General features: G+C 45.6%; 1 protein-coding gene across 1 annotated transcript in view; it reads right to left on the bottom strand.

The window, feature by feature from the left end:
• Nucleotides 1-23699, bottom strand: part of WDR1 (WD repeat domain 1) — a 47752-nt gene that overhangs the window by 4320 nt on the left and 19733 nt on the right. Inside the window, exons 10-14 of the mRNA XM_060246113.1 lie at nt 23084-23240; nt 13552-13639; nt 12528-12638; nt 3705-3878; nt 3117-3261 (exon numbers count right to left, since the gene is read on the bottom strand). Of these exons, the coding sequence (XP_060102096.1) occupies nt 3117-3261; nt 3705-3878; nt 12528-12638; nt 13552-13639; nt 23084-23240 (675 nt within the window). The remainder of the gene's footprint in view (nt 1-3116; nt 3262-3704; nt 3879-12527; nt 12639-13551; nt 13640-23083; nt 23241-23699) is intronic.

Below are 23699 nucleotides of genomic sequence, written 5' to 3'. Positions count from 1 at the left end.
AGCCAACAGTGGGAACGATGACGCGTGCTTGCAGGAAGTCAAACCCCCTGCTTCTGAGGACGAGCCCCCTTAGACTTGTTGGAGGGCTGGGCCCCGTAACGGTTCCTGCCGTTACCAGAGAAGGAGGGTCGTTCAGGCTGTGCAGGCCGGGGATGCCATTGATCAGGGGAGAACCTTTGATAGGGCTTCTTGGTCCAGGGCTTAGGCCACTGCTTGGACCTAGAAGTTTTGGGGGTGGATTGGACGCTCAAGTTCTTGGAGGTCTTGACGCTCTTATCGAACTCTTGCAGCGCCGTGTCAGTTGTGGTGCTGAAGAGCCCGTCACCCTCAAAAGGCAGGTCCTCGATAAATGTTTTTGTATCTTGGTGGAGTGCCGTAGACCGAAGCCAGGAGTGACGCCTAATGCAGACTGCAGAGGTGATCTGTTTGGCAGAGGCTTCCACCATGTGTTTCGCTGCAGCCAGTTGTTGTCTGGCCACAGCGAGACCTTCTTTCTGCAGCTTGGTTGCAGCGGCCTTTTTGTCCTCACTTAGAGAAGAGAGGAACGGGGCAAGTTGTTCCAGCACGGCATACTGATACCTAGCCATGCAGGCTGCATAGTTAGATATTTTTATGCCGAGTGCCCCAGCTGAGTAGACCTTGCGGCCCATTCCATCGATCTTCCTCCCTTCTTTGTCCGGTGGAGCGGAGTGAACCTTCCTGGCCTTCGAGGAGGAGGAGACTACCACCGAGTTAGGGCGTGGATGGGTGAATAAGAATTCAGCCCCCGTCTCCTGGACCCTGTACATGTGGTCCAGCCGTTTGGATGACACCGGCGTCGAAGATGGTTTGTTCCAAGGTTCCTTGACCACTTGAAGGATCACCTTGGTAACCGGTAGAGCGACCGCAGTGGACGTGTTCTTCTGCATTATGTCGAACACGTTGTCATCCACTACGGGTTCTGGCTGGGTCACGGGTAATCGAAGGGTGGCAGCGATGCGTTTCACAAGGTCCCCATAAGACTTTAGATCCTCCGATGGCGAAATCGGAAGATCCTCAGCCGTCTGGGAGGCCGGTGAAGGGTCTAAGTCCTGGACTTCACCGTCCGACTCCGATGAAGAGTCTTGATGGGTGGAATGCTCTGACAGGATCGGGGTCGACTCTCGCGGCGGCAGCTGGACCGGCAGTGGTCTACGCGGAGTTTCAACCGGAACCAACTGTCGATCCGGGGGGACCGACACCGAAGCCGACGCCTTCCTGGATCGGTGCGAGACCCTCGACACGGAAGAATATTCTGACGCTCGCTCCCAGTCCTGGTAGTCCTCCGGGTACCAATGACAGGAGTCGTACCGGGAGTAGGGCGGTTGCCACCTGCGTTGCTCCCATGGTGGTATCGGGAAGCGTTGAGGCGCATGAAAGGGCTCCGGTGCACGTCTGTCCCGAGGTCTGAACAGAACCAACGGGACTATCGGTGCCGACTGTTCCACCTCCGAGGCCGATTTGCTAGCCGACCGCCGACGGGACCCAGAAGATGACGAGCGTTGGGTCAGGTCGATCTCCTGCTCCTGCTCCGATGCCGACAGACGCTGCTGACTCACAGGGCTTCGGCGTGGAGAGGCCAAGATCTTCTTCGGCGGCTTAGAGATCGCCGACGCCGATGTACTGGCCAATGGGGAAGGAGTGCGGGGTCGCTTCCGCTTCTCCTTTGATTTCGCCTTCTTAGGGGCTCGGGTCCCCGAGTCCTCTCGGCGCTTCTTAGCGGGCGTATCCACCGAGCCCTCGCGGGAACGTTTTGTGGAGCCACGCTCTTCCGGCGGATCGGTCGGAGTCAGTATCGGAGCAGCATCGGCCGATGCAAGCTCCTGTGCCGGGGCGTCAGTCGATTTCGGTACCGACGACTCCATCGGTCTATGAGGCCGAAGCGCCGATTCGATGAGCGCCGCCGATAAATGAGCCGCCCGATTTTTTCTGGTCTGCTTCGAGAAGCGGAGACAGTGCGGACAGGATTCAACTCGGTGCGCTTCTCCCAGGCACAACAGGCACAGGGAATGGCCGTCCGGAGGGGCGATCTTCTTTCCACAAGCACGGCAGCGCTTGAAAAACCCCCAGCGACTTTCCATAGAAAGAAGCCGCAGAAAAAACTACTCAGAATGATCTGAGAGAAAACGGGGGAAAGCAGGAGCGAAGCACCCCAAGGGGCAGTTGGCCAAACAAACAAAGAACGCTTTTTTTTTTTTTTTACACTAACACTAACTATACTAAACTATAAATTTAACTAACTAACTAACAACGATAAACGGGCTAAGACGAGAAAAAAAGGCAAAGCCAAGGATTCTCACCGACCGGGGAAACGGAAAGGAAAACCTCTCAGCGCAGCGGTCAGAAAGGAACTGGCGGGATCCCCGCGCTGGCGGGCATGCGCATTGGGACGCCTGCGCATGCCCATTGGCGCCGAGCGCAAAAAAATCCCGGGCTTTTTCAGGTACCGATTCGGGGATCGGCGCAGGCGCACTATCCCATGAGTGTGAAGCACAGAGACCACGAAGAAGATAGAAAGGTTCTATCAAGGCCCTGTGCAACAGCCCCCAAAATTTGATGCACAGAAGGAGCTGAGTTCTACCTGGAGAGCCCCTGATTAAGCCATATTAGAAAACCAAATAGGAGCCAATCCTGTTTTCTCAAAAACAAGTCACTGTGACAGAAAGCATACGAACATAAGAGAAGCCATGTTGGATCAAGCCAATGGCCCATCCAGTCCAACACTGTGTCACAAAGTGGCCAAAAACCCAGGTGCCATCAGGAGGTCCATCAGTGGGGCCAGGACACTAGAAGCTCTCCCCACTGTTGCCCCCCCTCCCAAGCACCAAGAATACAGAACATCACTGCCCCAGACAGAGAGTTTCAACAATACGTTGTGGCTAATAGCCACTAATGAATCTCTGTTCCATATGTTTATCCAATTCCCTCTTGAAGCCGTCTATGCTTGTAGCCACTACCTCCTCCTGTGGCAGTGAATTCTATGTGTTAACTATTCTTTGGGTGAAGTACTTCTTTTTATCCGTTCTAACCTGACTGCTCAGCAATTTAATTGAATGTCCATGAGTTCTTGTATTGTGAGAAAAGGAGTGCAGAATTACCTGGTATTTTGACTCTGGTCTCTGGGTCACTCAGTGTCCAAACATACACCATCATGTCCATACCCCCAGAAGCAAAATGTTCATTATCTGGTGACCAGGCAATGCAAACAATTTTTGCATGGTGTCCATAGAAGACATTATGTTCCTATGTAGAAGGAGCAAAAAATGAAAAAGTGTAAGGAAGGCAACGCAATTTTAAGCAAGCTGTTTGGAGTTTAAATCCTAATATTTAATAGGTTTGGTATGCTGGTCCCATGTGTTGGTAGTACTTTACTATAGCAGCATTTGCTAGCAAAGCCAGGAGTGAATGCTGCTATCCCCACCCAAAGCCCTGCAGTAATGAGGTGCAGACCTAGCAGTGTCACATTGCTCCCCCTAATGGACACCTGTTATAACTGCGGGCACCTCCAAATTGGAATTGGCTTGTTACCTCCATAGACTGCCTTTAACAAAAAGCTTACTTAAAAACATAAATTAAGCAAAGTAGCCGCAATTATTTTTAATTTTGCTTTTTTAAAATGATAAATGATTGTGCTCAAGAAATGGAAGCAGAACACTCAAATGTAGAGGTGTTTGACAGGTCCTTACCGCATAGCCATCAGCAACACTAAACACAGTGACCACCTTGCTGGCATCCGTCACTGCGAGAAAGGCACCATCGTGAGAGTATGCCAGGTCAGTAACAGGACCTTTTGCTTCCAAAGTCTTCTCCTGTCTTTGTAAAGAAGAGCTCTGGATTGCATACAAGCAGACGTTCCCATCCTAAAAAATGAAACATTGCAAGAGAAAGCCCTAATCAGCATAACATGTGCAGGTCTTCTAGCAGCAATGCTTTAAAAGCTTTCCCAGCATGTACCCAGAAGTAATTAGCAACTTACTTCAAAGGTGGGGGGGGGGGAGGGAGGGAGAATCAAGATTAGAGACTTCTAAAGCACCAGTGTAAGGAACAAGTCCCTGACAGTTATAGCTTGAGATGGTATTGCTGTTTGTTTGCTGGTACTATTATCCTTGCTCATTCATGACTGATTATTGCATTTGCATCTGTGTGATGGACTAACCCATAAATACTAACCCCCATTAAATTTGTTCTGTGTACAGTGGGATGTTTCAGGCCTGCAGGTGGAAGAGGAGAACATGGAGAGAGCTCTAGTCTAGTCTCCCTGGGTTATGCAATAGGAGCCAAGGGAAGAGTATGTGGAATGTGGCCTTGATGGGAGGTAACTGAGGCCTGACAAGGGACTTTCTATTAATTCAAAAGCCTTCTGGCAGACATGGGAAAAAGAGGAGCCATTATTTTGTAACCTATAATTGCTTTTTTGTTCAGTCTCACAGTCGAGTCTGACTCTTTGCGACCCCATGGACCAAGTCACGCCAGGCCCTCCCGTCTTCCATCATCCTCCAAAGTCTGCTCAAATTCGTGTTTGTTACATCAGTAACGCTGTCCAGCCATCTCATCTTTTGCTGTCCCCTTATTTTGCCTTCTGTCTTGCCCAGCATTAGGATCTTCTCCAGTGAGTGCTCCCTTCTCATTTGGTGGCCAAAGTATTTGAGCTTCAGCATATGACTTTCCAGAGAACCGTCTGGGTTGATTTCCCTTAGGACTGCCTGATTTGATCTTCTTGCAGTCCAAGGGACTCTCAAGATTCTTCTCCAGCACCACAGCTCAAAAGCATCTATTCTTCTGCGTTTGGCCTTCCTTATGGTCCAGCTCTCACAGCCATACATTACTATTGGGAATACCATTGCTTTTGGGCTTTTGTTGGCAGGGTGATGCTTCTACTTTTTATTATACTGTCCAGGTTCGCCATAGCTATCCTACCAAGGAACAAACGTCTTAAGAACATAAGAGAAGCCAAGTTAGATCAGGCCAATGGCCCATCCAGTCCAACACTCTGTATCACACAGTGACAAAAAAATTTTATATATACACACACACTGCGGCTAATTGCCACTGATGGACCTCTGCTCCATATTTTTATCTAAACCCCACGTGAAGCTGGCTATGCTTGTGGCCGCCACCACCTCCTGTGGCAGTGAATTCCACACATTAATCACCCTTTGGGTGAAGAAGTACTTCCTTTTATCCATTTTAACCTGTCTGCTCAGCAATTTCATCGAATGCCCATGAGTTCTTGTATTGTGAGAAAGGGAGAAAAGTACTTCTTTCTCTACTTTCTCCATACCATGCATTATCTTGTAAACCTCTATCATGTCACCCCGCAGTCGACGTTTCTCCAAGCTAAACAGTCCCAAGCGTTTCAACCTTTCTTCATAGGGAAAGTGTTCCAGCCCTTTAATCATTCTAGTTGCGCTTTTCTGGACTTTCTCCAATGCTATAATATCTTTTTTGAGATGCGGCGACCAGAACTGCACACAGTACTCCAAATGAGACTGCACCATCGATTTATACAGGGGCATTATGATACTGGCTGATTTGTTTTCAATTCCCTTCCTAATAATTCCCAGCATGGCGTTGGCCTTTTTTATTGCAAACGCACACTGTTTTGACATTTTCAGTGAGTTATCTACCACGATCCCAAGATTTCTCTCTCGGTCAGTCTCTGCCGGTTCACACCCCATCAACTTGTATTTGTAGCTGGGATTCTTGGCCCCAATGTGCATTACGTGGCACTTGGCCACATTGAACCGCATCTGCCATGTTGACGCCCACTCACCCAGCCTCAACAGGTCCCTTTGGAGTTCCTCACAATCCTCTCTGGTTCTCACCACCCTGAATAATTTAGTGTCATCCGCAAACTTGGCCACTTCACTGCTCACTCCCAACTCTAAATCATTTATGAACAAGTTAAAGAGCATGGGACCCAGTACCGAGCCCTGCGGCACCCCACTGCTTACCGTCCTCCACTGCGAAGACTGCCCATTTATACTCACTCTCTGCTTCCTATTACTCAGCCAGTTTTTGATCCACAAGAGGACCTGTCCTTTTACTCCATGACTCTCAAGCTTTCTAAGGAGCCTTTGATGAGGAACTTTATCAAAAGCTTTCTGGAAGTCAAGGTAAACAACATCTATCGGGTCTCCTTTGTCCACATGTTTGTTCACCCCCTCAAAGAACTGTAACAGGTTAGTGAGGCAAGATCTTCCCTTACAGAACCCATGCTGAGTCTTCCTCAATAACCCGTGTTCATCAATGTGCCTACTCATTCTGTCCTTGATAATGGTTTCTACAAACTTTCCTGATATTGAAGTCAGACTGACTGGACTGTAATTTGCCGGATCTCCTCTGGAACCCTTTTTAAAGATGGGGGTGACATTTGCTACCTTCCTGTCCTCAGGAATGGAGGCAGATTTCAATGAAAGATTACAGATTTTTGTTAGAAGATCCACAAGTTCAACTTTGAGTTCTTTCAGAACTCTCGGATGTATGCCATCCGGACCCGGTGACTTACTAGTTTTTAATTTGTCTATCAGTTGTAGGAACTCCTCTTTTGTCACCTCAATCTGACTCAGGTCTTTCAACACCCCTTCCAAAATTAGTGGTTCTGGGGCAGGCAAAAAGTTCTCATCTTCCACAGTGAAGACGGAGGCAAAAAATTCATTCAGCTTCTCAGCCATTTCCCTATCCTCCTTCAGTAATCCTTTTACCCCATGGTCATCCAAGGGCCCCACTGCCTCCCTGGCTGGTTTCCTACTTCTAATATATTTGAAGAAATTTTTATTGTTGGTCTTTATGTTTTTTGCAATATGCTCCTCATAGTTCCTTTTTGCCTGCCTGATCAAAGTCTTGCATTTGATTTGCCACAGCCTGTGTTCCCTTTTACTAATCTCACTTGGACTGGTTTTCCACCGCTTATAGGAGTCCTTCTTACCTTTTACAGCTTCCATTACTTTGTTTGTTAACCATACAGGCCTTTTCTTATGCCTGTTTGTGCCTTTCCTAACTTGTGGTATGTATTTTATCTGAGCTTCTAGGATTATAGCTTTAAATAGTCTCCAAGCTTCCCGAAGGGTTTTGACCGTATTTACCTTTCCTTTCAGTTTCCTCCTCACATGCCTCCTCATCTCAGTGTATTTACCTCTTTTAAAGTTAAAGGTGGTTGTGGCGGTCTTTTTGGGCAACTCCCTATTTATACAAACGGTGAAATCAATAACATTATGATCACTACTTCCAAGCGGTGCAATCACTTTTACATCTCTCACCAAGTCTTGGGCATTACTTAGGACCAAATCCAGGATCGCCCCACCCCTGGTAGGTTCTGAGACCATCTGCTCCATAGCACAGTCATTGAGAGCATCAAGAGACTCAATCTCTTTCTCTCGACCAGAACACATATTGACCCAATCAATCTGCGGGTAGTTAAAATCACCTATTACGACACAGTTTTTACATTTAGCTGCTATCTTTAAGCCTTCCATCATATTATAATCGTCCTCTCTCTTGATTTGGTGGGCGATAACAAACTCCCATAGTTAAATTTCCTTTTGGGCCCTCTATTTCAACCCAAAGCATTTCTAAAAGGGAATCTAATTCTCTGACCTCAGTCTTACTGGACCGTATATCCTCTCTGACATACAGAGCCACCCCACCTCCAACCCTTCCCTCCCTATCCTTCCGATATAGCTTATATCCAGGAATCACCGTGTCCCACTGATTCTCCTCATTCCACCAAGTTTCTGATATTCCCACAATGTCTATGTTTTCTCCCAACACTAAACATTCCAATTCACCAATTTTACTTCGAACACTTCTAGCATTTGCATTTAATTTCCCAGGCAAGCTAGGCCTGCCACCTTCCTCCTGCCGCCTCGAGTCTCTAGCAGACAGTCCATACTGTTTGTCACCATCACAGTGGACAACTCTGGTCCGTTACCCGGTAGAAAAATCGCAGCCAACCCTTCATCTCTTTGAGACGAGTCCTCCCGAACCAGAGACATTTCATCTCCTGTCGGCTTTCCCCCAAGATTTAGTTTAAAAACTGCTCTGCCACCTTTTTGATTTTAAGCGCCAGCAGCCTGGTTCCATCTGGGGACAAGTGGAGACCGTCTCTTTTGTACAGCTCCCACTTGTTCCAGAAAGCATCCCAGTGCCTAACAAACTTAAACCCTTCCTCCTTACACCATCGTCTCATCCACACATTGAGACTTCTAATTTGTGACTGTCTCTCCTGCCCTGCACATGGAACAGGTAGCACTTCTGAGAAGGCTACCTTGGAGGTCCTGGCCTTAAGTCTCCCGCCTAGCAGCCTAAATTTTTCCTCCAGGACCTCACGACTGCATTTCCCCACATCGTTGGTGCCAACATGCACCACGACCACTGGCTCCTCCCCAGCACTGTCTATCAGTCTATCTACTACACGCGTAATGTCCGCTATCTTTGCACCAGGCAGGCAAGTCACCATATGGTCAGTACGCGGTTTCGCCACCCAGCTGTCTACTTGCCTAAGGATCGAATCACCAACTACCAACCCCTCCCTCCCCCTGCCCAGGGATGGTTCCTTGGCGCAAAAGGATTCCCGCTCACCAACCGAAGAAGAGGGCGCATTCCCCTTATCCTCAGCATGGTGCCCTGTTCCCTCTCGACCCTCACGCTCTCTGGCAGCAACAGGGCTGCTACATTCAGAGCGGGGCTCATCTAATACGTCCCCGAGAGTCTTCCCCAAGTGCCTAACTGACTGTCTCTGCTTCTCCAGGGCAGTCACCTCGGCCTCAAGGGTACGAACTCGTTCCCTGAGGACCAGGAGCTCCTTGTATCAAGCACACACCCAAGACTTCTGTCCTTTTGACAGATAGTCGTACATGTGACACTCAGTGCAAAACACTGGAAAGCCCCCCACCCCCTGCTGGCATTCTATCAATTTCATGGCTACGGTCACCATCTGCAGTGATCTTGGACCTCAGAAATGTGAAGTCTGTCACTACTTCCATATCTTCCCCTTCTATTTGCCAAGGTGTGATGGGGCCGGATGCCATGATCTTAGTTTTTTTGATGTTGAGTTTGAAGACTACTTTTGTGCTCTCCTCTTTCACCCTCAACAAGAGGTTCTTTAGGTCCTCCTCACTTTCTGCCATTAGAGTGGTGTCATCTGCATATCTGAGGTGGTTGTTTTTCCCAGCAATCTTAATTCCGGCTTCTGCTTCATCCAGGCCAGCATTCTGCATGATGTACTCTGCATATAAATTAAATAAGCAGGATGACAATATACATTCTTGTCAAACTCCTTTTCCTATTCTAGACCAATCAGTTGTTCCATATCCATATACCATATTGCTTCTTGACCCTTATACAGGTTTCTCAGGAGACATGGTCTGGTACTCCCATCTCTTTAAGGACTTGCCACAGTTTGTTGTGATCCACACAATCGAAGGCTTTAGCATAGTCAATGAAACAGAAATAGACGTTTTTCTGATACTCCCATGCTTTCTCCATAATCCATCGAATGTTGGTAATTTGATCTCTAGTTCCTCTACCTCTCCGAAACCCAGCTTGAACTTCTGGTAGTTCCCAATCTACATAATGCTGAAGCCTAGCTTGTAGGATCTTTAACATGACCTTGCTGGCATGTGAAATGAGTGCAATGGTGCAATAGTTTGAACATTCTTTGGCATTACCCTTCTTTGGGATTGGAATATAAACTGATCTTTTCCAATCCCACGGCCACTGTTGCGTTTTCCAGATTTGTTGACCTATTGTGTGCATCACTTTAACAGCATCATCTTTTAGGACTTTGAAAAGCTCTATCGGGATATTGTCATGTCCGCTCGCTTTGTTAGTAATGCTTTCTAAGGTCCATTTGACTTCACACTCCAGAATGTCTGGCTCAAGGTCAGCGATTTCACTGTCATGGTTGTCAAGTACATTGAGATCCTCGTATAATTCTTCTGTGTATTCTTGCCACCTCTTCCTGATCTCTTCTGCTTCTGTTAGGTCCCTACCGCTTTTGTCCTTTAACATGGCCATCTTTGCACGAAACGTTCCCTTGATTTCTTCAATTTTCTTGAAAAGATCTCTTGTCCTTCCCATTTTATTATTTTCCTCTATTGCTTTGCATTGTTTCTTCAGGAAGGTCTCCTTATCTCTCCTTGCTGTTTTCTGGAAATCTGCATTCAGTTGGGTGAATCTTTCCTTTTCACCTTTGCCTTTCGCTTTCCTTCTTTCCTCAGCTATTTGTAAAGCCTCATCAGACAGCCACTTTGCTTTCTTGCATTTCTTTTTCTTTGGGATGGTACTGGTTGCTGCTTTCTGTACAATGTCATGAACCTCCGTACATAGTTCTTCAGGCACTTTATCAACTCTAGTCCCTTAAATCTATTCTTCGCCTCCACTGTATATTCAAAAGGGATGTGATCAAGGTCAAACCTGGAGGGCCTAATGGCTTCCCCAGTTTTCTTCAGTTTAATCTTGAATTTTGCAATGAGTAGCTCATGATCTGAACCGCAGTCAGCCCCAGGTCTTGCTTTTGCTGACTGTAGGGAACTTCTCCATCTTTGACAGCAGAGTATATAATCAATCTGATTTCTGTGTTGCCCATCAGGTGATGTCCATGTGTAGAGTCACCTTTTAAGTTGCTGGAAGAGGGTGTTCGCTATGACCAGCTTGTTCTCTTGACAAAACACTATTAGCCTTTGCCCGGCTTCGTTTTGTTCTCCAAGGCCAAACTTGTCAGTTGTTCCGGTTACCTTTTGACTTCCCACTTTGGCATTCCAGTCCCCTATGATGAGGACATATTTTTTTGGTGTTAGTTCTAGAAGGTGTTGTAGATCATAGAACTGGTCCACTTCAGCCTCTTCTACATTAGTGGTTGGGGCACAGACTTGGATTACTGTGATACTGAATGGTTTCCCTTGGGTACGGACCGATATTCTGTCATTTTTGAGATTGTATCCCATTACTGCCTTCTTCACTCTCTTGTTAACTATAAAGGCCACACCATTTCTTCTATGGGACTCTTGCCCACAATAATAGATGTAGTGATCCTCTGAGTAAAATTCACCCATTCCCATCCATTTAAGTTCGCTGATTCCCAATATGTCAATGTTCAGTCTTGCCATTCGTTTGACTACATTCAGCTTACCTTGATTCATAGATCTTACATTCCACGTTCCAATGCAGTATTGTTCTTTGTAGCATCGGACTGTTCTTTCATCATCAGACACATCCACAGCTGAGCGTCCTTTCGGCTTTGGCCCAGCCGTTTCACTCTTTCTGTTACTTGGACATGCCCTCCACTCTTCCCCAGTAGCATATTGGGCACCTTCTAACCTGAGGGGCTCATCTTCCAGCGCCGTATCTTTTAGGCTTTTGTTACTGTCCATGAGGTTTTCTTGACAAGGATACTGGAGTGGGTTGCCATTTAATATTAATTTATATATTGTATTTATGTCGTTTACTGATTTTATTATCTGTTTATTGTTATACCATGTTATATCATACTTTGTAAGCTGCCCTGAGCCTTCCTTGGCGGGGAATAAATAAAAACTTATTATTATTTCCTTCTCCAGTGAATCGCATTTTGTCTTGGTTCTCAGCTGTGGCCTGTCCATCTTTGGCGGCCCTGCATGGTTAGGGGTCTGCTAATTCACTTCAGTCCGGCAAGACCTGGTTTTGCAAATTCATGCCATTAATGTTTGCTTTGAGCCTCATCAATTAAAGCTTCTTTTGAACCAACCTAAGAAGCCTTATGATTGAACTTGGGCAAAACTTTACAACCAGCTGATATTAAGGCACAACAACAGCTCAAAAAGGAAACTGAGCAAGGGGGGGGGGAATCCAACAGGTCAATTGAGCTGGGAAAGGCAAGCAGGGAGACTGGAGAGTGCACCTGATATTCCTTTAGAGGAGAACAAATTTTAGTCCAGTGGCATCTTAAAGACCAACAAAGTTTTAATTATTAAAGGTGCCCCTGGACTCAAACTCTGTTCTGCTGCTTTCAGACCCACCTGAATTTTCCTTTGCATTGGTTTCCCCATTCATCGCCATGCTGTGCAGTAGCCACCACTGGACATTTTAATGAGGAAATAACATTGAGAGCCAGTGTGGTGTAATGGTTAAGAATGGTGGGCTCTAATCTGAAGACCTGGGATTGATTCCTCAACTCTTCCACAAGAAGCCTGTTGAGGCATATTGGGCTACTGAGTAGGCAATGAAATGAGAACATGTCTACACAACAGGTCTTGCAAGAGCCCATCCACTCCATTTACCACCAAGAGATTTAGGACTGGAGTTTACTGTGTAGGTAACATCAGCTGCACAGGTTTTCCTGATCACATGGATCTTTCCTGCTCCATTCTTACTTTGGCCCAGTCTCAGTTCTCTCAGAACTCTTTCAGCCCCACCTACCTCTCACAAGGTGTCTGTTGCAGGGAAAGGAAGGGAATGTGATTGTAAACTGTGCTGAGAGTCCTTAGGGGAAAAAAGCAGAAAATAAAAAGCCTGCTCTTCTTTATTCTTACTGTTCCTCCAACAGCTGCTGTACCACCTCCTGGGTGAACTGCAGCAACTTCTGGTTCAAAGCCGGGGTTATTGATGGTAAAGCACTTCTTCTTATCCTTCATCAAGACAATCTGTAATTACAGAGCAGTGGCTGAATCATACTGAGCTACTGACTAGACAATGAAATGAGAACATGTCTACACTACGGGTCTTGCAAGAGCCCACCCACTCCATTTACCACCAAGAGATTTAGGACTGGAGTTTACTGTGTAGGTACATCAGCTGCACAGGTGTCCCTGATCACATGGATCTTTCCTACTCCATTCCTACCATGGGTGGAAGGGGAAAGACCCACCACATCAGCCCCTTGATATAGGTTGCTTTGCACAAATATTGCAGCTAGCAGTTACTGCTCCACTGGTGTTAAAAGGGTGCAAGGACAAGAGTGAGATTAAGTCTTAATTTATCTTATCAATAGGACTACTACAATTTAAACATCCAGCTCTCAACACATGTGCAGTGCACAATCCTCAAGAGAATAGCAGAGACTGACCTAGTTATCATAGGGGAGAAAATCAAGCTGTGCCAGTTGGCAGCCCTCCACCTCTGATGCCCCCAAGACTTCTGCCTCATTGATGGGCTGGCCCTCAATGGACTTGATTCATTGCAAAGTTTTCCCACAGAGATACCGAAGAACAACAAAAGACTTGCATGTGCTTCTCTGCAATTTTAACAGGGCTTTTGCAGAGAATATTCTCGGTTTAGGGTGGTTCCAATCATGTTGTACAGATCCCTCCAAGATGTCTACCACACTGTATGGCTTTTTAAAGCAAGGACCATGCTTCTTGGTGAGCTGAGAAACACTATAGTACTGTTATTTACCTGGGCAACAGTTACCAAATCTCACTCAAATGACTACCAAGAATAATCCAGGAAAACAGGAGACATTCCTGAACATCATACCAAAAATTCATAACATGAATTCTAATTCAAAACCTTCAGTAATTATATTGTATTACAGCATATGTTTGCTCTGATACGCACTTCTCCAATGCATATGACCACAGCATATCCACCAGGTCCAACTGCTATACATTTTGGCTGAACATCCATTTTTATAACATCTTGGCCACTGAGAAATAGAGAAAGAAGAAGAGTTTTATGTCCTAATTCAATTCAGTTTTATAAGCCCTAACTTTGCCCCTGACCTGGATGACCCAGGCTAGTCCAATCTCAGGGTCAGCCCTGGTTAGTGCTTAGATAGGAGACCTCCAAAGAAGTTCACAGTTGTTACACAGAGGCAGGGAATGGCAAACTTTTAATCTTGCTCTTAACTTGATTATTTATTTCATTCTCCTTCTGATGTAAGCCGCCCTGAGCCCTATTCGCAGGGAAGGGTGGCCTAACAAATCAAACTGTAATAAATAATAATAAACAAATAATAAAAAATGACTGCACATTTCTTGCCCTTCAAACCCTATGGGGTCACCCTAAGTTGCTGCAACTTGACCGCACTGTCCACCAGCACCATTGCTGGTAACTGAAAGTCATGAAGGCCCACTTAAGATCTTACACCAAATGCTTTTCAAGGTTATTTGAATTCTGAACATGTCCTGCTGTCTTTCAAAGGCTAGCTGTTATGGACCTCCTAATGTACTACCGCTGAGACAAAGTGGCACGTGAGTAGCTGGTTTCCTCCATAAGGTGGTCCTGAAGCACTAGATGGGAGACTGACAGAGAATCATTAGATCTGAAAATAAAGGACATTGAAAGGAGCCACATATGCTCCTTAATACAGAGTGTATCGGATTTGTAACAGCAAATGTTCTTAGACATGTAATAGTACATACGTTCCTTCTCTTCCTATATAGCTATAATAGCTACCACCCTCTCAAAACTATGCCCAGCAGCTGCCAATTTAGGCCAATTTCTGTTTAAGCTGATGAAAAGTCACAAGATGAGCACAAGAAAAGAATAAATAGACCAGCAAGTGGATACTAATTTTCTTGGTTATTGCAGCAAAAGCCTACAAGTGGCCAATTTGATGCAAATGGAATGCGAGATGGCAGAATAACTTTTTTTTAAGTAACTGTGCCAACCAAGGTCTCAGTGGGGATCACAGATTCCTTTCCTCTTCCAAGAACTGTCACAACAGCCCTTACCCACCTACTTATTTTGTTCACTCAATTTCTGCATCTGACGAAGTGAAAGTTTGTGCTGTAAAATCTTATGTTCAAATCATTCATCAACTACATTGCTTTCTTAACAGGAGAGCACACGAAAGCTTATACCCAGAATTAAACTTGGTTGGCCTTAAAAGTGCCACTAGACGCAAACTTTGTTGTGTTGGCTTCAGACCAACATGGTGATCTATACTCTTCTTGAAGAAATCTCTTATATATTTATCCAGAGGAGTCAGAAGTGTTAGTCTGTTGCTGCAACAACAGTGTCCAGTAAAATCTTTAAGTCTAACAAATTTCATTGTAGCATAAACTTTTGAGAAACACAGTTCTCTTCATCGGATGCTTGGAGGGTATGTAGAAACTGGCCAGAGATATATAGGTGGTAAAGGGAGGGGGGAGTGGATGCAGGAAGTGAGTGCCATGTAAATGTTAACGAGTTGCAGAAGTCATGAAAAAGGTAGAATGTGCAATCCAGGCTGGGTGTGACCACTAGCTTCTACTGATGCATCTGAATGTAATTTAATATTTACATAATTCATAGGTAAATTTGACTTTCTCAGACTTGGATTGAATAGGGACTTTTGATGGAAGTAACTGCCTTTTCCTTTCACGTATTCCATTACCATTCATCAGTTGAAGGAAGTGGTCACACCCAGCCTGAATTGCTAAAACAAAATTATTTTTAATAGGGATAAATGTAAAGTCCTGCATTTAGGCAGGAAAAATTAAATGCATCATTATAGGATGGAGAGACTTGTCTTAGCAGTAGTTTGAGCAAAAAGGATCCAGAGGTTTTAGTGTATCATACACTGAACATGAGTCAGCAGTGTGATGAGGTAACTAAAATGGCCAAAGCAATTTTGGGCTGTATCAACAGAAGTATAGCGTCCAGATCGTGCAAAATGATGGTATCGCTTTACTCCGCTGTCAAGCATCGGTATTTCGAATAACCAAGCAGTTGTTTGATACAAAGACTCATTTTATTGATAATCCGGTACTTGCGCAAGGTACGAAACCTTGGAAGTGATACAAAGCTTCACACAGCATAGTGTTTTAAGGCAATAGAAAAGATAGCTTCAAGCCATAACATACAGATGTGAATTGCTACAGATATTCAAGAAGTACTACCCGCTCCTATCATGTGGTTATAACTTCCCTGGTTCCCAGACATTCCTACTTCTCTTGATAAGCCCGCCTTGGCGGGGGAGGGCGGGATATAAGAATTTATTATTATTATTATTAAGCGGTATGAATGGGAACTAGTCAGGGGAGGCCCCTCCTTTCCTTCTATCATCAAAGTTACTTGCATATTCTACATTTTCTACCCAGATGTGGGTAAGAAAAAGAAAGGCGAGAAAAAGGGAGGGGGGAGCAAGCTTTGAAATGCAACTATGGGAGAGAAGAGATTTTAGAACAGAAAGGAAATGAACTCCAATAATTGTATTGATCTAATACACAGAAATAGCATGCTTGACATCTGCTCTAGTTAGACCTCACCTAGAATATGGGGTTCAGTTTTGCTCACCACAATTTAAGAAGGATATAGACAAGGTGGAACATGTCCAGAGGAGGGCAACAAAGATGGTGGAGACAAAAGGTTGAAGGAGCTGGGTATGCTTAGCCTGGAAAGATGACTGAGAGTGATATGATCACCATCTGTCATACAGAAGATGGTGTGGAGTTGTTTTCTGTTGCTCCAGAAAATCGGATCAGAACCAATGGACTGAAATTGAGTCAGATGAGTTTTTGGATAACGTTAGGAAGAATTTCCTGACAGAGTGGTTCCTCAGTGGAACAAGCTTCTTTGGGAGATGGTGGGCTCTCCTTCTTGAAGGTTTTTAAACAGAGGCTAGATGGCCATCTGACAGCATTTCTGATTCTGTGATCATGAGAAAGAGAGCAGGGTGAGATACTTGTGATTTTTCTGCATCTTCAGGTTGCTGGATTAGATGATCCTGGAGGTACCTTCCAACTCTGATTCTATGATTCTGAGCCAGAGAAACTCGCTTACAAAAGTAGTTCTATTGCTTCAATAGCTTCCACCTTCGCTGCACTGAATTCCTCTGGGACAGACCAGGATCTCAAAACAACTAGGAAGATGAGACGTGAAAGATGCACTCACTGAACCCTTTCAGCCTAATAGACTGACTCCCTGGATAGCAGCTGACACATTCTTTGTTTGAAAAAGCCACTGGACTGAAGAATCTTAAAAGTTATCTTATTGACTGGGGAAGGCAATGACAACCCCGTAAAAAGTCTGCCGTGAAAACGTTGTGAAAGCAATGTCACCCCAGAGGACTACCTTTACTTTAATTATTATTATTGACAAGAAGAATATAGGGAAAGTCTATTCCAAGAGTATACAGAGGAGAAAGAGTGCTTAAGAATTAGGCCTCTCCCTTTTTTGTAAAGCAAACCATTGTAGCTTGGCTGTGGAAAGTGCTGTCATTGCAGCCAACTTATGGCACCCCCCACAGATTTTTCAAGGCAAGAGACACTCAGAGGTGGTTTGACTTTACTTCCCTCTGTGTAGCATGCCAGATGTTTTTGACAGCTTCCAATACAAACCAGCGCTGACGCAGCTGAGCTTCCCAGATATGATGCGATAGGACTGGTCTGGGCCATGCAGGTCAGAGCCTACTCTGACTAAAGTATTCAAAGGTTGAAAGCAAAGGAAAAGATGAGACCAAGGCTTGTGTCTTCCCCTATATTTTGAAGCTGCAGCTGGAGATGAGAAAGGATTGAGACCTGCTGGGGACCAGCACCAACTGTAACCAAAGTAGTAAAGAAAATGCCCCCTTTCCTCACCCCTGCACAAAGTGAGAGCATGGAACAACTTTCTGTCTTTCAAAAAAACGTAAGGCAAGCACCTCACCCTGTCCCCCACCCAATCAAAGGTGCTCTATCAACTGCTGCGATTTGCCAGCACAAGAGGGCTTAAGGACTTAAAAATCTCCCCCGCTCATTGCTTGTGACCACTCAAGGAGCTGCAGCAGTAAGGAGTGACTTTTACCAATTAAGCTGGTTTGTCAATTCCATCCTTTCCTAGACAATAAGTCGTAACTGATGTGCTACTGACTTCCAGATTAGACTCCTGTCACACACACACAGTGTGGGGCTGCCTTTGGAAATAGCAAAAGATTAAAAATGCTGCTGCATTCACTGGAATTGGCTATGAATCATATAGTATCTTTTTGCGACATCTATGCTGCCTTCTGGACCCAACTCAAGCACTTAAAGAGTGCCTAAACTGTCCTTACAATGCAAGATATGCAGTATTGAATACAACAACAGTGAGGCTCAAACAACGAGTGCTATCAGAGATCCCCCCCTCCTCAACTAAGTGTTCTTTCTGAACCTGGCAAATGTATTCCTAGGGCTGCAGGACCTTCATGGACAGACGGAGAGGCATCCTCGCCTCTCTCCATGACCGCAGTCTAACCCACATGGCTAGGATTTCATGTGGGTTCTATGACCCCAGGAATAAGCTTCCTTGGGGTGGAAAGCACTGCCAGGAGGATGTGACTGTGGGAAAGTTTATTCATGACTGTCTGCTGACAGATTGCTGGATCACTGACTGGTTATCAGGCAAAGAATATTTCCCCCAAGGAAGGTCTGATTTGCCCAGGGGTCATTTTGTAGGGAGGGAAAGCTGCAGATCAGTTTTTTGCATATGCCTGAGATTTGTGTGAAGCGGGGAGAGAACTCCCTACTGCATGCAGACCCTGGTTGGAGGTTCAGGAGTTGTGCTCCTGTGAGCTCCTGCTGAATTCAAGCCCTGAATTTGCCCTTTCTGTTGGAGTCAACAGGCAGCAGTTTAAACATGGTACTATTCTCCAGAGGATGTAGCTTGCAGTTTTTAGACCAAGCTGCTCTGCTGTGGTTAAATGGCTAAGGGAATACAAACTGAAACCTGACAAGATGGCGGTAACGTTAGTTGGGAAGCGTAAGACCTTGAAGGATGCTGTACTTCCCACTTTTGATGGAGCTCAGCTGACACTTGCTGACTCCATTAAAAGCCCAGATGCTATACTGGATTTAGCACAGCTGCTGGAGGTTAATGCAACTGCAAAACAAAATGCTTTCTTCCAACTTTTTCAAGCATGGAGGAAGACCACCAATCTGGACTCAGCTGATCTAACCACCTGGATCTATGTCATGGTTACATCAAGACTAGACTATTATTATTATTTTTATTATTATTTGTTTATTTATATTCTGCCCATTCCCCCGTAGGGGTTTAGGGCGGAGTACAACAAATAATAAAATCACAATAAAATCACAGCAGCATAACAAAAAAATCAATTGCAATATTCAATACAACAGAATAGTCCAGTAGAACAATATAAGATGGTCTAGCAGGACAGTGCAGCAAATCAGCACAGTAGAGGAGGCCGACCGATCTAATGGATAAATGCCTGCTGCCTCACCTGAAGACCTGGCTGAACAGCTCCATTTTACAGGCCCTACAAAAGGCTAGCAAGCCAGGTAGGGCCCGGATCTCTATAGGGAGCTGATTCCACCAGGTTGGGGCCAGGACCGAGAAGGACCTGGGCCCTGGTAAAGGCAAGACGGGCATCTCTTGGGCTGGGGACAGTCAGCCTATCTTGGGAGGCATATACGGGAAGAGACGGTCCCGCAGGTATGTTGGTCCCAGGCCGCGTAAGGCTTTAAAAGTCAAGACTAACACCTTGAAATGGATCCGGTACTCTATAGTCAGTGCAGGCCACGGAGCAATGGCCGCATGCTCACCAATACAGGTGATGCAGTCAGTAGGCGAGCTGCCGCATTTTTCCGGATCAGTTTCCAGATCAGTTTCAAGGGCAAGCCAGCATAGAGCGAGTTACAGTAATCTAGTCTGGAAGTGAGCATTGCATGGGTCACTGTGGTCAGGTCTTGGGAGGATAGATATGGTGCTAGCTGCCTGATCTGCCATACATGGTAGAAGGCAGACCCAGCAGCCACCGTAACCTGGGCCTGCATCAAAGATCACCCCCAAATTCTTCACCTATTGGGTCGGCACTAAAACAGCGCCATCCAAGGTTGGGAGTTGGGTACATAAACCCACCCCAACCCCCAACTCAGGCACAGGACCTTTGTCTTAGCTGGATTTAACTTCAGTTGGCTCTGCTGTAACCATCCCGCTATGGCTCCTAATGCCTCGGACAGGTGTTCAGGGACAGAAGATGGTCTGCCATCCATCAACAGATAGAGCTGGGGGTCATCAGCATACTGGTGACAACCCAGTCCAAAATCTTGGGCAATCTGGGCAAGGGGGTGCATATAGATGTTAAATAATACGGGCAAGAGAATAGTTCCCTGCGGCACTCCACATATAAGTGGGTGTTGCAGGGAGGTCTGCTCGCCCAGCATCACCCTTTGTCCCCGTCCCTGGAGGACAATGCACTCTGCATGGATCTACCCCTGAATTTAACTTGGAGACTTCAACTGGTATAGAATGCTGCAGCTCCTTTATTATGTCACACCCATTTCGCAACCACTGCATTGGCTGCCAGTCAGCTGCTGGGTTTAATTCAAGGCACCAACTATTGCATACAAAGTACTACCTGGCCTTGGACCCAAATATCTGCAGGATCACATCTTCTCCTATGTTCTGCCATGACAGCTTCACTCATCTGTTCAGGGCCTTCTGTAAGGGTCACCCTGCAAGTGGGCAAAATTAACTGCCTGTACACACGCTCTCTTAGTTCATCTTGTGGAATAGCCAGCCTGAGGTCAGGAGGGCTTCCTTCCGTCTGTCATTACAGGAGAGCTTTTCTAAAAAGATAACAGGGCTTTGTTATAACATAATGGTTCAGGAATACCCTTTTAAAAGTATCATATCACAGTATATAGGACATACTGTGATATGATATGATCACCATCTTCAAGAACTTGCAAGGCTGTCATATAGAGGTGGATGGTGTGGAGTTTTCTGCTGCTCCAGAAAGTAGGACCAGAAACAGGTTGCAACTAAATCAAAAAAGTTTTTGGCTAAACACAAGGAAGAATTTCCTGGCAGAGCGGTTCCTCGGTGGAACAGGCTTCCTTGGGAGGTGGTCGGCTCTCCTTTTTCAGAGCTTTTTAAGCAGAGGCTAGCTAGCCATCTGACAGCAATGCTGATTCTGCGAACTTAGGCAGATCATGAGAAGGAAGGCAGGAAGGGTTGCATCAGTGCTTAGTTCACACGCCTAGTGAAATGCTGATTGCCACTTTGGGGTCAGTCAGCAATTTTTCTCCAAGCAAGAGTAGGTGAGGGATCCAGGAGGGGTTTTTTTTTGCACCATCTTCTGGGTGTGGAACGTGTGTGTGTGGAGAGGTATTTGTGAATTTCCTGCATTATGCAGGGGGCTGAACTAGATTACCTGGAGGTCCCTTCCAATTCTATGATTTTATATTTACTGCAAGTATTACTCTGTTACCACTGCACTGTTTTCCATGGATTTTTGGGTATTGTAGCTACACTCTATTATGTAATATGCTGTTGCTGGTCAAGTTTCTGTAATCATAGCCTTGGGACGTTGCTTACTAGTTGTCCACAAATTTTCTCTTGGAGTCCCAGACTACACAGAACCAGCCACACATTAGAACCTGGTACCAAAAAGCAAACATGATTTGGCAAAAGACCAGGCAAACAATGGGAGTGGTACTCTGTATATTCAAATTCCATTTAAAAAACCTTAGTGTTTTTAAAATATATATGGTTGCTTCATTATTTATTACTTTGCATTTCTAACCTCCCCTTCCCGAAAATGGGCAGAGTCAGGCCACAACAATAAAACTACATGGTTTTTAAACAACTAGCTAAAACAGACAATCGATTTCTGAATTAACGAATTCAAATGATGGCCAAGTCAAAAACCTAAACCCTGGCTGACAAGAAAGAGATGACAGGAGTTAAGACCAGTTCCTGCTCCAAGGAGAATTCACAAATGGGAATTAAGGAATTATTGATGCATCATTTCTGATTGGTCTGAATGCTCACATTTCACACTGTTTTTACATCACACTCATTTCAGCATACCATACAGAGCGAAAACAAAGACAAACAAAGGCTACAGAGTGTGTTGCTATGGCCATTAAGTGGATGCAACATGGAAAAGAGTGGTCAGGATGCTGCTGGGTCGAAGAACAACTCTCCTCATGGTAGAGAGATCCAAGTGGGCAGCCCTGTTGGTCTGAAGCAGTAGAACAAAGCAGGAGTCAACCTGCACCTTTAAGACCAACCAATTTTTATTCAGAACCTAAGCTACAACTAAGATTCGCCTAGATTTGCAGAAACACCATTTGGCAGGGAATTTTATTACCTTTTATGGCTATCCAGACCAAATGACCAAGCCACACTGCTTTATGTGACCATGTATCAGTTAGTTTGCTCTCTTAATCAACAAACTGCTTGTATTTCAGCTCACAATACCTGATCCCCTCGTCTGCTGAAGTGTGCTTAGAGAGCACACGAAAGCTTACGTTCTGAATAAAAATTGGTTGGCCTTAAAGGTGCCACTTGACTCCTGCTTTGTTCTCCTCATGGTAGTTGGTTGCCAGACATAACACTTTTAAAGTACCTAGACAGACTTAAGACCAATGTTCCCTTTAAGCTGTGAAGTGTTGTGGTCAAAAATTTTCCCTTGCAAGCCAGAAGTGTCAGGTCATGAGCCAAAAGCAGCCTGGTCCACTATGAGGGTAGACCTGTCCTTCAGAGACCATGTCTATCTCCCCGCCCCCCCATACTGGTAGATTTGGCCTACCTGCTCCTTTCCACTGTAGAACCAGTCTGACTTAAGCTGGCCTCAGGATCTCCATGCAGTGCAGAGGTCTCTCCCTGTTGTACACAGACCTGGCTGGAAGGCTTCTTGCCCACAGGACAGGAAAAGCCAAATGCATTTGGAGGGACCATCCCTTTAAATGCATTTTGCAAGCCACAGCATGAGTGAACTCAGAAGATTCATCCTTCCAGGTGCATTCACGCTGTAGCTTGCAAAACACATTTGAAGGGACTGTCCCTCCAAGTTGTGGGAAGATTGGTTGGGGGGTGGGATCATGTGCAAAGAGGGAGGGAGTATGTTGAAGAGGCCCTCTGCAAGCTACAGGCATTAAACTGGCAGTGGACTTCCCTGGGGTGCCCCCCTCTCTGCCCTCTCCCCTTCCTATTGTACTATATTGGTGGACCTGTCCTTCAGAGACCAGGTCTACCAATATAGCAGAAAGGGACAGGTAGACCAAGCCTCAGACTGCTGCCCTGCGCTGAGTCTAAAATCACCTGCACTAAGGGCTAGAAATTTGTATGCCAGCACACTCTAGCACAGCTTAGTGTGAACAGTAGTTAAGACAGGGTTATTTTTCATTGTGCAGTTACTGTAAACAACATAGGCAGGAGACAAACACACACCTACCTGTAGTCTTTTGTGCTGAGGCTGGTGTAACGCACGGTGTCATCCATGCTGCAGCTAACCAACTGGTCCCATTCATCCACTGCCATGCGGGAAACCTGGTTGGTGTGTCCCTTCCCCAAAAAGCTATTGTTTTCACCCGTCTCAGACTCCCAATAATGTGAGAAAGATATTAAGGAAATATTCATATAATGATCCACTTTAGAGATTTACTGAATTACAACAATAAACAACAGAAGGAAAACATAAGAAAGGTTTTGGCCATTTGTAAATACAGTCCTGTATATTAACAACTGAAAATGAAACCTCATTTGAAGTAAACATGCTGCTCAGAACTGGTCTGGTAGACAACGGGCCTTTTCGCACTGACCTTAATCGGCAGCGACGCCCCTCTTCAGCGCGCAGGATCTGCGCGGATTTCGCACCAATTGCCGCAGAGCACCCGGAAGAGCCGGAAAGTCCCGCGGCTTTTGCTGCGCAAATGGAAACCGCCAAAAACCAGTTTCCATTTGCGCCACAAAAGCCGCAGGACTTTCCGGCTCTTCCAGGTGCTCCGTGGCAATTGGTGCAAAATCCGCGCAGATCCTGCGTGCTGAAGAAGGGTGTCGCTGCCGATTAA

This window comes from Heteronotia binoei, chromosome 9 (assembly GCF_032191835.1).
Source record: "Heteronotia binoei isolate CCM8104 ecotype False Entrance Well chromosome 9, APGP_CSIRO_Hbin_v1, whole genome shotgun sequence".
Classification (NCBI taxonomy): Eukaryota; Metazoa; Chordata; class Lepidosauria; order Squamata; family Gekkonidae; genus Heteronotia; species Heteronotia binoei.
This window is presented reverse-complemented; position numbering and strand designations above follow the sequence as displayed.